This window comes from Macaca nemestrina, chromosome 20 (assembly GCF_043159975.1).
Source record: "Macaca nemestrina isolate mMacNem1 chromosome 20, mMacNem.hap1, whole genome shotgun sequence".
Taxonomy (NCBI): domain Eukaryota; kingdom Metazoa; phylum Chordata; class Mammalia; order Primates; family Cercopithecidae; genus Macaca; species Macaca nemestrina.
Genome location: NC_092144.1, coordinates 18,169,696 through 18,183,610, shown reverse-complemented (window position 1 = coordinate 18,183,610; position 13,915 = coordinate 18,169,696). Strand labels below are relative to the sequence as shown.

The 13,915-nt window shown below is 59.0% G+C and overlaps 2 protein-coding genes across 3 annotated transcripts in view; one reads left to right on the top strand and one right to left on the bottom strand.

Annotated features, from left to right (window-relative positions):
• The first annotated feature begins 168 nt into the window (after positions 1–168).
• LOC105485252 (growth differentiation factor 1) lies at positions 169–1,918 on the top strand. The gene is made up of 2 exons (XM_071088135.1): positions 169–493; positions 1,079–1,918. Exons 1-2 carry the CDS (start codon positions 169–171, stop codon positions 1,864–1,866), a joined length of 1,113 nt encoding a protein of 370 aa, XP_070944236.1. The 3' UTR covers positions 1,867–1,918.
• Positions 1,919–2,240: 322 nt separating this feature from the next.
• LOC105485314 (UPF1 RNA helicase and ATPase) overlaps positions 2,241–13,915 on the bottom strand; it is a 38,613-nt gene continuing 26,938 nt past the window's right edge. For both annotated transcript variants that reach the window (XM_011747677.2, XM_011747823.2), the window contains exons 14-24: positions 13,647–13,790; positions 13,132–13,345; positions 10,245–10,362; positions 9,708–9,864; positions 8,540–8,682; positions 7,081–7,255; positions 6,459–6,540; positions 5,098–5,259; positions 4,770–4,987; positions 4,361–4,483; positions 2,241–3,964 (exon numbers count right to left, since the gene is read on the bottom strand). In XM_011747677.2, the coding sequence (XP_011745979.1) occupies positions 4,364–4,483; positions 4,770–4,987; positions 5,098–5,259; positions 6,459–6,540; positions 7,081–7,255; positions 8,540–8,682; positions 9,708–9,864; positions 10,245–10,362; positions 13,132–13,345; positions 13,647–13,790 (1,533 nt within the window). In that variant the 3' untranslated portion in view covers positions 2,241–3,964; positions 4,361–4,363. The remainder of the gene's footprint in view (positions 3,965–4,360; positions 4,484–4,769; positions 4,988–5,097; positions 5,260–6,458; positions 6,541–7,080; positions 7,256–8,539; positions 8,683–9,707; positions 9,865–10,244; positions 10,363–13,131; positions 13,346–13,646; positions 13,791–13,915) is intronic.

Genomic DNA, 13,915 nt, shown 5'->3' with positions numbered 1-13,915 from the left:
GGGCCGTGGCCACCTCCCCTGGGCCCCCGCCCCCTCATCCTGCCTTCATTCCCTGGCCACGCCCCCCCAGGACCCCTGCCCCTCCCGGGACACCGACCCCGCCCTCAGCCCACTGGTCCCGGGCCGCGGCGGACCCTGTGCACTCTCTGGCCAACACCTGGGAGGAAGATGCTACCGCCGCGGCAAGGTCCCGGCGGCCAACACCTCCTGCTCCTCCTGGTCCTCCTGCTGCCCTCGCTACCCCCGACCCGCGCCCCAGTCCCCCCAGGCCCAGCCGCCGCCCTGCTCCAGGCTCTCGGGCTGCGCGATGCGCCCCAGGGCGCCCCCAGGCTCCGGCCGGTTCCCCCGGTCATGTGGCGCCTGTTTCGACGCCGGGACCCCCAGGAGACCAGGTCTGGCTCGCGGCGGATGTCCCCAGGGGTCACCCTGCAACCGTGCCACGTGGAGGAGCTGGGGGTCGCCGGAAACATCGTGCGCCACATCCCGGACCGCGGTGAGTGGGGCTTTCGCTGGGGGCACTGGTCCTGGAGGTCAGACCTTGCAGGGCGAGCCTCGAGAGTGGCCCGGGGATGCCCGAGCGACTCCGAAGGTCCCCAGCCGCCCTGTACAGGCTGCTAGCAACTTCGGCCACCGCACCCCACCCTTTCCTCATCCTCTGCACGCCGGGGACACGTCAGGGGGTTCCCAAGACCAGTTCCCCTGCTTGATGCTGAAGCCCTGCCCCCAGCCCACCCCCACCCCCGCCACTTGACACTATTTAATGCCTTCCTGCAGATGCCACCCCCACACCCTAGCATAGCTTCCCCAGGGGCCCAGGCTCTGGCTCATGTCTCCCACTTCGGTCACCCCTCCCTCCTATGTCCCCCACCGAGGGCAGCCCACCACTCGCCGCAGGGCGCCTTCCTTGGGACTCATGCCCTGCCCCCACTCCATCAGCCCACCCCACCGCTTCACACCCTTCCTACAGACAGTGCCTCCCGAGCCCCAGCGTTCACCTTCCTCCTCCCTGTGCCTAACCGAGGCCCCATGGGCAGGCCGGGGACGCAGCGCGAGCCAAGTCCTGTCCCTACCTCCCCAGGTGCGCCCACCCGGGCCTCGGATCCTGCCTCAGCTGTGGGGCATTGCCCTGAGTGGACAGTCGTCTTCGACCTGTCGGCTGTGGAATCTGCTGAGCGCCCGAGCCGGGCCCGCCTGGAGCTGCGTTTCGCGGCGGCGGCGGCCCCGGAGGGCGGCTGGGAGCTGAGCGTGTCGCAGGCGGGCCAGGGAATGGGCGCAGGCCCCGGGCCGGTACTGCTCCGCCAGTTGGTGCCCGCCCTGGGGCCGCCAGTGCGCGCGGAGCTGCTGGGCACCGCTTGGGCTCGCAACGCCTCATGGCCACGCAGCCTCCGCCTGGCGCTGGCGCTGCGCCCCCGGACCCCTGCCGCCTGTGCGCGCCTGGCCGAGGCCTCGCTGCTACTGGTGACCCTCGACCCGCGCCTGTGCCACCCCCTGGCCCGGCCGCGGCGCGACGCCGAACCCGTGTTGGGCGGCGGCCCCGGGGGCGCTTGTCGCGCGCGGCGGCTGTACGTGAGCTTCCGCGAGGTGGGCTGGCACCGCTGGGTCATCGCGCCGCGTGGCTTCCTGGCCAACTACTGCCAGGGTCAGTGCGCGCTCCCCGTCACGCTGTCGGGGTCTGGGGGGCCGCCGGCGCTCAACCACGCTGTGCTGCGCGCGCTCATGCACGCAACCGCCCCGGGAGCCGCCGACTTGCCTTGCTGCGTGCCCGCGCGCCTGTCGCCCATCTCCGTGCTCTTCTTTGACAACAGTGACAACGTGGTGCTGCGGCAGTATGAGGACATGGTGGTGGACGAGTGCGGCTGCCGCTAACGAGGGGCGGGCGAGGACGCGGGCCCAACAATAAACGTCGCGTGGTCTGCTCTGCTGGTCTCCTTGGACTCCTTTGCCTGGGGTTGGGGAGAGCGCCCCTCGGCCTTGGCGATCGGAAAGGCCTTTCCACTTCCAGGTCACTTACCCGAGGCCTAACCCGCCACTCCCGGGAGCCGTCCCGACAGGCCCAGGTGCTGCCCACGGGAGGGGCCCAGGGGCAGGGGTCGCCCTTCCTCAGTCCTGCAAGGCAGACCTGCCCTTTCTGGGCTTTGCCTGTCTCCCTCTGGCGTCCTTTACACCCCAACCCCTCACTCGGCCAGGGAACCCCCGCCCCCAACACCCTCCGCCCCCTGCAGTTTATCCAATCCTTGGTGTGAAGGCAAAACTGTTTAATATTTTATTGGTGACAAAAGAACTTAAATTGACCGAAAATCAAAAGTTACATTGCCTTGGTACGGTGCGCCTGGGTTTGTCAAGGCCGCTGCTACAAAGCTGGAGAACACAGCACAGGGCGAAGCAGAGGCAAAGCGGCCCAACCCAACAGCCGGGATGGGGCAGGCAGCGTCTCTTAGGCCGCCGCGGGGTCACCGCAGCAGCCTACCCGGTGCGTGGTGCATGCCTCTACGCGGCCTACCGGAAGAAGGGGAAACCGAAAGCCCTAGAGCAATGGGAATAAATAAGAGTCCCTGCCAGAAGGAAGGTGGCCTGTGCGTCCCCGTCTGTCCCATGTAGAAGCTGGAATCTGGAAGTGTTCAGCTCAGGGCAAGTGACAGCCCCAGGCCCGGGCCAGGGCAGGCTGGAGGCCTGGCCGCCAGGCGGAATGACACCCCAAGCCAGGGGTTCGAGGGGCTGAGGCAGCTCTCCTAACTAAAATGACCCTCTGCCAACGACACCACACCCCCCAGCCCCTTCACACAGAACGCAGTAATTCCTGTAACTTGTTTCCTTACCCCCCAGAAGCAGCGATCACCCCCTCAGCAAAACTGCTGGCCGGCAGAGCTCCCAATTTGGACTTTCGGTGTGCAGCGCTCCGTGTGTCTAACCAGTACAGGGACTGTCGGTGCCTCCTGGGGACAGGAACAGGCCCTCTTGTCCTTCCACCAAATCTTCCAAAGGCCCCCGGGAAAAAGCCGTTGATCCGGGAACAGCCACCTTCTCGCCCCCTGGCCACAGGGCCAGTCCTAGCCAAGGCCCCTCGCAATGGGGCCAAAAGCACCTTCCTCACAGGTGCAGGGCCCTGCGCCGAGTCCGGGAGGGAAGCGGCTTGGCTTCTGAGTCCAGTGGAGAACGAGCAGCTTCCAGGCTCGGTGGGCTAGCGGCTACCCCAGAGGCCCGATGCCCCGCAGCAAGAAGCCACCGGAAGCTAAAACCAGCAACAAAAATCCTCCTCCAGGCCGCGGCACAGGTGTTGCTCCTCTTCTCCAGTGGCGCTGGCTTGTTCAAACTGTTTCTGGAAGCTTCTCACATCTCCCAGGTCCACCGCTAAGATTTTAGAGACAAACTTAGGAAAGTATTCTTCAGTACTCCTTTAAAAGAATCTTGAAAAAACAAACAGAAAAACCCCAAACACCCTTATTTTCTTTAAATGAAGGCCCTCGGAGAACACAGGCAGCGCGACCTCGGCGCGTCTGGTAGGCGTGGACAGATGCGCCCTCCCGGGGCTCTGCCCCGCGCGCCGCCGTTTTTGCAAGGAGCCTGCTCGGGCACAGAAATGCGAAGTTTTTTCCTGCTAAGACGTAGTCCCCTTTCAATCAAAGAGAAAAAGAAATAAAAGAACAGAGGAAAGGGCTACTCTGAGATGAGGGTCTTCCTCCCTCCGCCCTGGCCGCAGCCCCGGTGGGACGGAGCGGGGCCTCCTGGTGGCGGCGGCTCCCGCGGGCCGGCCCCTCCTCCGCTCCCTCTGCTCCTCGCCGCCGCGGGCCAGCAGGGGGCGCTCGGCCTCGGCTCCTCTCCCTCGTGCGCTCTCCCTTCCTGTCGCTCACACAGTGGTGCTTCAGTTTTAGCAGTGGAAAACAGGTATCCGTTTATTTTTATTTTTTATTACCCAGAATAAGATGCTGATGGACTAAGCCACGTTGCTTAGCTCTTCCGCCGCCACCTGTCAGGAGGGAGAAGGGCAGGAGGCGGTGAGAGGCGGCGCACAGAGCCCCACAGGTACCCAGCGCACGGGACAGCGAGGGAGAGCTCGAGCTGCTCTCCCCCACTCTGAGGAGGAAACAGGTCCCGTGAGCAGAGGGCTACCCGCCAGGATGGGGTAGGGTGGGGTGCCTCCACATCCCTTTCCGTGGGGAGCCCTAGAATTCTTTCAAGGGGAAAGTGGGGCTGTGACTGGGCAACACATGGAGCCACCCTGACTGGTGGTGAAGGGCACAGGCCAAGCTGGCCCTGCGGGCCTGTGACCCCACTGGGGACAGCATGCATTTCCAGATACCACCCCTCCCCAGCAGCTCCCTGGAGGCTGGGATGGGGCCAGGCCTGCCCCCGGGGGGCTTGCCTTTTAGTACTGGGACAGCCCCGTCACCCCGCCATGCTGGTACGCCCTCTCTCCCTGGTACGTGGAGTCCTGCGAGAGCGCCACGTCGATTTGTGATTTAAACTCATCACCAAGGTAACTGTCCTGAAAGACAATGTCAGGAGGTAAGCAAGCCACAGGCCAAGGGTGCTCACATCCACCCAGCCCTCAGCAGCCCAGAGAGGAGAATGGAAAATCCGTCCCCAGATTAAGACCCAGGAGATCCACTCTGATGACCCTAGCCCAGGGACAGGTAATTTGGACAGTGGACATGGGCCAGGCCAGCTCTCGGGCTCTTCAGAGGGCATGTTCCAGGTGCACAGCCCCACTCTCACTCAAGCAAGTCCTGTCCCAGGGCTGCAAGAGGGCTCTGTGCGTGGGGCGGGCTCACCTGGGACAGCTCCGGCTGGGAGAGGCCGGGCTGGCTCATCTGGGAGGGCTGGCTCATGGAGATGTAGCCCTGCGTCAGGGCGCCCTGAGAGAAGGGCTGTGACGCCACATCCTGGCTGGCTTGGCTGTTGGGGAGGTTGGTCTGGCTGGGCCCAGGAAGCCCAAAGCGGTTCTTCTGGCGTCCCCCACGGCCAGTCTTGCCTTTCGGGGTGCCTCGGCCTGAAAGACAGCAGTCCAGGGTGATCCCAAGGAGGCCAGGGCCTCGCAAACAAGCACACCCTCGAGAGCTCTCAGGAGGGCCACACCCGGCCACAGCCATGGATGCTTACCTGCAGCAGGCCCGTTGGCTTGTCCAAAATAGCCAGGCGGTGGCATGGGCGGCATGACCAGGTTGAAGGGGATGGGAATGTTCATGGCAGCCACGTGGCTGGGGCCGGCACTGATCATGCCAATCTGGTCATGGGTCTGGAAGTACATGCTGGAGGGCCGGCCTGCAAATCACAGTGGAACACAGCAGGTGTCATCTGCCTCGGTCAAACCCCGGTGATGCCCCACCCACCCCACCAGCCAGTCAGTCGGAGCTGCACATCTGTCCTGGCTCTGCCCAGGCTGAAGATGCAGATTCGCCGGACTCCATGTTGACTACAGCAGCCAGCCTGGGGCTGGGTGCTAGGGCAGGCACCTTCCCCCAGAAGAGCCTGCTGGGAATCACTGGCCTACACAGATCTGAAAATCAGGGCCGGGCATGTTGGCTCAAGCCTGTAATCCCAGCACTTTGGGAGGCCGAGGCGGGCGGATCACAAGGTCAGGAGATCGAGACCACGGTGAAACCCCGTCTCTACTAAAAATTACAAAAAATTAGCCGGGCGCGGTTGTGGGCGCCTGTAGTCCCAGCTACTCGGGAGGCTGAGGCAGGAGAATGGCGTGAACCCGGGAGGCGGAGCTTGCAGTGAGCCGAGATCGCGCCACTGCACTCCAGCCTGGGTTGGGCGACAGAGCGAGACTCCATCTCAAAAAAAAAAAAAAAAAAACACAAAAATTAGCTGGGCGTGGTGGTGGGTGCTTGTAATCCCAGCTACTTGGGAGGCCAAGGCAGGAGAATCGCTTGAATCCGGGAGGCAGAGGTTGCAGTGAGCCAAGATCGCACCACTGTACTCCAGCTTGGGCGACAGAGCAAGACTGTCTCAAAAAAAACCAAAACAAACAAACAAAAAAAACCCCCCATGCAAATTGGCCACGTGCAGTGACTCTAGCCTGTAATCCCAGCACTTTGGGAGGCTGAGCGGGAGGAATGCTTGAGGCAGGAGTTTGAGACCAGCCTGGACAACATAGCGAGACCCTGTCTCTAAACATAAAAAATAAATGAAAATCACCCTGAATTTACCAAAGGAAAAAAAAATCCTTTTTATGAAAATGTTCTATTTCTACTACATGCAGTCCCTGCCCTACCAAAAGGCAAGAAAAAGCTAACTAGATTGATCACCAGGAAACACAAATAAACTCTGGCTAAAGACAAACGCCCCAGGGGTGCTGTGGGGCTAGAGATGCCCTGGGGGCGGGGAGGACAAGGGAGCCAGGCCCCACCCTTGAGGGGAAGGAAAGGTAGGGCACCTAAAGCTTCAGCCATGGGAACAGCTAACATCCTGGTGTAAGGACAAGGGGCCGGCCGGTCTCCTGCCGAGCAACTCACCCTGGCTGCTCCGATCATAGACGGAGCCTGGGATGATGGCCTCCCTGGCATCATACATGGCTGTGGTCATGAAGCGGGCTCCCTGCGAAGGTTTAGATAGGTGAGGAATTTGTCATCTCAACAGAAGGAACAACTTCCCATGGGCCGGTGGCCTGGGAGGCAGCAGGTATGCAGCTGTGGGGTGTTGACACTGTGCCAGGGGCTCTCCCTGGAGACAGGAGAGAGCTGTGTCTCACGGCCTCTGGGTCTCGCCTGCCCTCCTCGGCAGACCTGGGCTGATGCTGACCCTTGGGCCTCAGCTCAGGAAGCTTCATATTCCCTCACCACCAGGGAACCCGGGGCTTGAAAAGCTTCCAACTCCTGGCGTCCCAGGTCCCAGGCCCCAGGCTGCTGCATGCGGCACAGCAGCCCTGAGCCCAATTCCCAGAGGCCACCCAGGACTCAGGGGCCCTGAGCCAAAAATGCCACACACGGCTTGGGAGACAGGAAGTGAGCTGGCCCATCCTCCCCTAGGAGAGCCCTCCCTCAGCTCACAGGCACATGGGCCAAGCTGGCACATTCCCAGCAGTGTTTCAGGCCCGGGTTTCTCCTTGCTGCCCTGCTGTCCTGCGCAGACGCTCACCGGGTTGATGGTGTTGACCAGCTTGCGCGGCTTGCTGAACTGCATGAGGCTCTCGCGCAGGTTGTTAAGCGGCCCTTCCACCAGCACCTTCTGCTCCTTGTAGTAGTTCAGCAGGTGGTTCCAGAGTGGCTGCTTCGACAGCGCCTTCGGGTTGCCCACGATGATGACGCCGTACCTGCAACAAGGGCACAGTGCTGAGGACACAGGTGGAGAGCGGCCCGTCTCACAGGATGGTCCAAGAGGCAAGGCTGCATTCACTCACAACCCAAATCCAAGGCAAGAGAGGCGTGGACCCGGCGAGCCAAGGCAGCAGGCAGGCTGCCAGCCACAGGGACAGGCCCCAGAGCCCAATGCCAAGCTACTGACCCTGCACACGGGTTGATTTTGTGGCCGACTCTAAGCAGCCCCATGGCAGACACCTGGCTAGGTGGATACGTTTGAAGACAAGACCTGCTGTCAAGAGAGTCAGCCTTCCAGGCACCAGGGCACAGGTGGCCCCACACGGTCCCTGGCAGGCTGGGGCACTGACCCGATGCCCAGCTCCTCTAGCCCACCTCATGCAGCTGTGGGGGGACCCACCCAATACCACCCACCAAACAAGAGCGCGCCTTAGAAAGAGGAAGTAACCAATGACAAAGCCATGGTGACCTACAGGAGGACTACTGCGTATGTGAGCTGGAAGGAGCGCCAGGTTCTCTCCCTATGCTGGGTGGAGCCACGGGCCAGGCCCCCCGGACTTCCAGCTGGTGAATGAGTCCTTGCTGTCTAGTTTTTTTTCTTTCTTACTTTCTTTGGAGTCTGAGTTTTGCTCTTGTTGCCCAGGCTGGCGTGCAATGGCACGATCTCGGCTCACCACAATCTCCGCCTCCCAGGTATAAGCGATTCTCCTGTTTCAGCCTCCCAAGTAGCTCAGATTACAGGCATGCACCACCACGCCTGGCTAATTTTTTTGTATTTAGTACAGACAGGTTTCACCATGGTTAGGCTGGTTGAGAACTCCTGACCTCAGGTGATCCACCCGACTCGGCCTCCCAAAATGCTGGGATTGCAGGCATGAGACACTGCACCCGGCCTGATGTCTAGTTGTATGTGGGATGACAGAATGGATCCCTTCTGCTATCATCAATTCACAAAAGTTGTATTTTAGAACCAAAAGTAGTGGACAGGACCAAAATTTACAGGCTCTCAGATTAAACAACTTGACAGACACACACCAGATTTATCTGAATCAGACCAGAAGGGCCTGGAAAGATACGTCCTGCTGGGCTGAGGCACAGGGGCCACAGCAAACCCCCAGGACACGGAAACAAAGATCTCTCCAGTGAGACATTGTTTCTCAACTGCTGCTTAGAGCCCTCTGACCTCTGGCCCTGGCAACCCCCAACCCTAGCCCCAAATTCCCTGGGAAGTGAGGACTGATGAGAGCGGCTGGGCAGCACACAGCAGGCAGCCTCCCTACCTTGCTCTGGTCAGGGCCACGTTCAGACGCCTGGGGTCATTTAAAAACCCAATGCCTTGGTGCTCGTTGGCCCGCACACAGGACAGGATGATGAAGTCCTTCTCGCGTCCCTGAAAGGCGTCCACACTGGCGATCTCCACCTCCTGAAAGGGAGCTTTATGGTCATTATCGGCCAACAGGCTGCCTTCCCAGTCCCCGCAAAATGCAGGAAATACACCAAGACCCACCCTCAAATCCCACCCGGGAGCTTGGGGCCTGGCACCTGCTCCATCGCACCTAGGGGATGTCCTGGCTCTGCTGTCATTTTGCTTTGTTTTCTTTTTTTAGAGACAGGATCTTGCTCTGTCACAGGCTAGAGTGCAGTGGTGCGATCTCAGCTCACTGCAGCCTTGACCTCCCAGGCTCAGCTGATCCTACCTCAGTCTCCTGAGTAGCTGGGACCATAGGCACATGCCACCACACCCAGTTACTTTTTTTTTTTTGGTGGAGATGGGGTCTCCCTACATTGCACAGGTTGGTCTGGAACTCCCAGGCTCAAGCGACTCCCCTGCCTCAGTCTCCCAAAGTGCTGGGACTCCAGGTGTGAGCCATGACACCCAGCCTGTTCTCTTTTAGCCATGGGGATTTGTTTCTCAGCACTAAGAGCACAAGTGCTCATCCCAGAGAACCTGAGCCGGGCTCAAAAACAGAACAGAAACCACTGCCATGTAGCCACTCAGACTCGGCACTTGGGCTCATTTCCCCGTGGAGGCAGAGCTGTGCCTCCTCCCCACACACCCGCAGTAGGCGTTTCATCCGGGTGTCAAAAAAGGTGTGAACACCAGTCTCCACAGCACAACATCTACTGCGTGGCAGGCACAGACCACTCCCGTTCCACCTTGGACTTGTTTCAACCGTCCCAAGAAAACACCTTGATGTGCCAATCTCAACCCGTTTCTGATCCTTGTGACGTACTTCTCAAAGTCTCTGTCCTGACCATGTGGAATTTCACAAGGACTGTGGGGATGTGCTGTCTGTGCCCTCCCCAGAGGGTGGACCAGCTGGTGCTTCCTGGGCCACTCTGAGCTCCAGCCAGGACGGGCATCTCTTGGGGGGGGTAACTTAAAAGTCAAGGGTCAATACCCCTGAATGGCCCCGGAGACCGAGTGTGCCCATGGGCTCGGAGCACCTGGTAGAGCTTGGTGTGCAGGGAGCCGCTGAACTGCATGTACTGCACCAGGTAGGAGCGCTGGCCCTCGTAGGGCGTGATGATGCCAATCTGGTCCGGCTTGGCGCCCGCCTTCAGCAACTTCGTGGTGATCTTCTCCACGTTCGCAGCCTCGGTCCTAAGAAACCCAGGCTCTCAGTGCTGGGCTCCACCTGTGGGATCCCGAGCCCTGAGGCTGGAGGCTGTGAGGGGTGCAGACACACGACACCCTGCGGGAAGGCAGCTGCCATCACTGGTGTTTGCATGGCTGAGCTTCCCCAGCCTTCACCAAGGAAGTCTTGAGGGGCAGAAAAGGCTGCCATGTGGGATTAGCAAGTATCTGCCCAATAAAAAACAAGTACAATGGAAAAGGAGGCAGAAACAATACGGTTTAGAGTCTAAACAGCAGATGAAAGTAAAAAAAGTTTCAGTCCCATGTTAAAAATAAGTACAATGGGTCAGCAACCTCTCAAGCTGTCCCCAAGGCCTGCAGACGCCGGTGGGCCTGTCCCTGCTCACCTGTTCAGGTAGGAGGTGCCCGAGCTGGCTATCTCCTCTTGGCCCTGGGTCACGTAGAAGAACATCGGTTTATCGGGCTGGGGCCACTGGAAGTCAAATCCCTTCTTCACACGATCCGCTGTGAGGGGAGGGAAAGAGGTAGAGGTAACACTTCAAAAGCCCTAGCCCGCCTCAACTGAGTTCAGACACAGCGCAATGTAGATGCCACACCAGCGCTGCAGGCCCTGGGGCAAGAGACCTCCATCTGTGAGGCCCTGGTGAGGTCACCTGAGCCGGTCCCCTGGCTGGAGATGGCCAGGATTGAGCAAGGTTGAGCAGAGGCCACTGAGAGCACCATGGCCAGCACAGAGTTGGCTCAGCCCCTGAACAGAAAACAGGGTCTCAGCCAGAGCTTTCCTACAGCCTGGATCTCTGGCAACCCCAGGATACAGGCTATTCACCTGCTTCCTTCCAGAAGCTTGCCTTAAAGGCTCCACAGCCCCTACAACTGACTTGTATGTGACACTGCTAAGTCAACTGTGTCCCCCTGCCCTGCAGCCTTGCCCATTCCTGCTGAGGGCCTGTGGACTGCTGGCTCTGCCTCCGGGCTCCCTCCTGGGCCGGGGCCCAACACTGTAGCTGGGGGGCCGCAGCGTCCTGCTGTGTGAGCAGCAACTTTCTTCGGGCTCTTCGCACTCATCTTGGCTTTTCTGGGCTCTGTGCGTTTCCTTAAAACTGTAAAACCAGCTTCTCAATTCACACGTGACCCCCTCACTCTACTGGGAGCTTCGATCAGTGTGAGGAAACTGGTGTTTTTGCACAGCACCAGCCTGACATGGACAGAGGAAGCCAGACACGCCAGCACACACCGTATGATCCCACATCGAGCTGAAAATGAGGCCAAGTGCATCACTGTTGTTGCAGCGAGCACAGGGGCCGCCGGATGAGCTCAGAAGTCCCTCAGCCCAGGGGCTGCTGTGGATGCGCACCCCTGGACGGTGGCCACCTGCAGGGATGAGGTGGCTTCTTGCAGCTGCTCAGGTGGTTCTGGGTTCAGATGCTGGCTATCCAAATATGCTCACTTAGTGACCACTCACTGAGCCAGACACTCGTAATGTGGCCACATGTTTACACTTCAATAGAGAATTTCCTAAAATATACTTAGGGTGTGAACTACGTGCTGGGCATCAATTAGAGAGCAGTGTGCACCAGCGTCTGCCCTCTGGGCCGATGCCCTGGGGACCATGAGGGGTCTGAGCCTGCACTGAGCCACGCCTTTCCCAGCCAGTGCTCAGACATACCAGCACAAGCGAGGTCTCTGCAGCCTTCTGTTTTCAGCCTTGCCATGCACTGGGAACAGCGGTGTCCCAGCGATGTCAACAGTGGCATCAACTCCCATGACCTACCACTCGGCAAAGAGTGGTGCAGCCCAACCCGGGGGGTGGGCTCTGAGCCTCACTTTCTCCTGTAAGTAGGCCTGACAATACCAATCTCACAGGTTTGGAGTTCACGAGATGCTGTATTGGCAGCTTTCAGGACCCTTTACACTCTCAAAAGTTAGGGAGTCCAAACAGCTTTTGTTTATTGGATAACTGTATTCCCTAAACTTGGAAATTTTTTTAAAATGTATTAATTCGTTTAAAAATAACCCATTACACATTAGTTATTTCTCCAAAAATAAGCTAAGTGAGAATAGTGGTCCTGTCTCCCGTTTCTGCGAATCTCCTTACTATCTGGATGAATCGGAGGCAGCTGGGCCCTGGGATCTGCCTCTGCTCAGTCCACCCTCCCGGGCTCCGGGAAAGCCGGGCCTCATGGATGCCTGTGACTGGAAAGGGAGATGGGTTTGTTTTTACAGCCTTTCTGCATGGCTGGGAGTTTCCAGCCCTGAGGCCACATCAAGCTGGGCAGAGGTGGGTTTCCGCAGGCCTGTGACAACTCTTTGCCACTCCATCCCCATGTGACTTCGTGACACTCTGCATTGGTCATTGAAGAAGGATCTCCCATCAAGTAGGTCTTCCAAAGGCTGACACATTTCACCGGCAATGGTGGAAACAGTTCATCTGTTACCCCCACAGACCTCATTAGAAAAGTCTCTAGGTGTTGGGAAGACACCAAGGTCATGGCAAGCGACGTTAACGTTTTCCAAAATTCTGGTTTTCACTTGAATTTTACTACTGTAACAGATGTTGCCACTTGTTCTCTATGAAGCGATGAGATCGAACATTTTTGGAAAAAGTCTGCCCAACACCACGGGGTGAATACCCAGGGTGTGTCCACAAGGCCTGCCTTCAAGCACCGGCACACCCGAAGGTGTCATGAGAAATTCTATCTGGTTGCAGCAAAACACTCAAGGCAAGATGTACTGTTCACTTCCTCATCCGGGGTGTTTCTTACTGTGATCCCAGCACAGTCCGGCTGCTCCGAGCCAACTCTTGCAGAAGTAACAGTGAGTCACCAGCAAGCATCGGCAGAGTGAAAAAGGGCAGCTGAGGCCTCTGTGTTATACAGGGAAGCCAGACACGGTCTTGCAGACCCCAGGGGCCCAGGCCCCGAGAATGACTATACTTCAGGAAGCACTGAACACACGGCCCACGTTAAGGCCTGGGCTCAGCATCCCTAACGCCTGTCCTTGCTGTTGTGCATGCTGCCACATGAGCCTTGGATGAATTCTCAGGCAATGACTGAGTTTTACAGAGGACACAGGCTCCCCACATGCCCCAGAGACACCACTTGATCTAAGACCATACCACCAAGACCTTGGGCACAAAGTGCCCTGAACTCAAGCAGTGGCTATGTGAAGCCACTCAGGGGAAACTGATGGGCCAGTTCCTTCTCCCCAGGCCACATTCCCTTGATGCCACTTCTCCGCTCCGCAGAAGCCCCTGCCCCAAGCAGAACCCGTTACCTGCAGTGACACCATTCTGGAGGGAGCCCTCGTAGAAGATGTTGGACGGGAAGGCGCTGAGTGCAGGGTGCATCCGGTACTGGACCTGCAGGCGGATGGGCCGGATGCCCAGCACCACCAGGCGCTCGAAGAGCGACTGCGACAGCCCGGCTTTGGCCGCCTTCTTGCACATCACCACCGGGCCCAGTTGGCAGTGGTCACCTACAAGGATCAGCTGTAGGGAGAGGGGCCCCCACAAGTCAAGAAGTTCAGGTGTGAATCAGCCTCAACACACACTAGTGAGGAAGTAGGGGCCCCGGGGTGCACAGGGCACCACCTGGCCACAGGGGCATTGCTCACCACACACGCTGGACGTGCAGCTGGCAGACCCCACCCTCTATAAACCCCTCAGGGAGCCCTGCGTGTGCACACATTCTGCTGAGCATCCTACATCAATACAGAGTGTTTTAAAAGACAAACACCAAGAATCACACACACGAGTTTTCACACAGGAGACGGTAGGGAAGAGAGCCCACCTGCTTGGCCCCAAGGACCACGGGAACCATGCACTCTGGCTCAGTGGCCTGGGTGCTTTCGTCGATTAAAATGGAGCGGAACTGCATCTTGGCCAGTCTTGGGTCGCCGGCGCCCACACATGTGCAGCAGATGACATCTGCATTCTGGGGAAGGGTGCAGAGGCATCAGAGCACCTGCACTGTAAACGCCACCAGACCCTGGAGGGCAGGTGGGACAGGACACAGAAGCTCTCCTGTTTCTCACCCTCCCTGACACTATAAAAAAACAA

Coding starts and splice junctions, on each gene's coding strand:
- LOC105485252 (XM_071088135.1), top strand. CDS start 169: ATGCTACCGCCGCGGCAAGGTCCCGGCGGCCAACACCTCCTGCTCCTC. Junction 494..1,078: donor GCGCCACATCCCGGACCGCG/GTGAGTGGGGCT, acceptor CTACCTCCCCAG/GTGCGCCCACCCGGGCCTCG.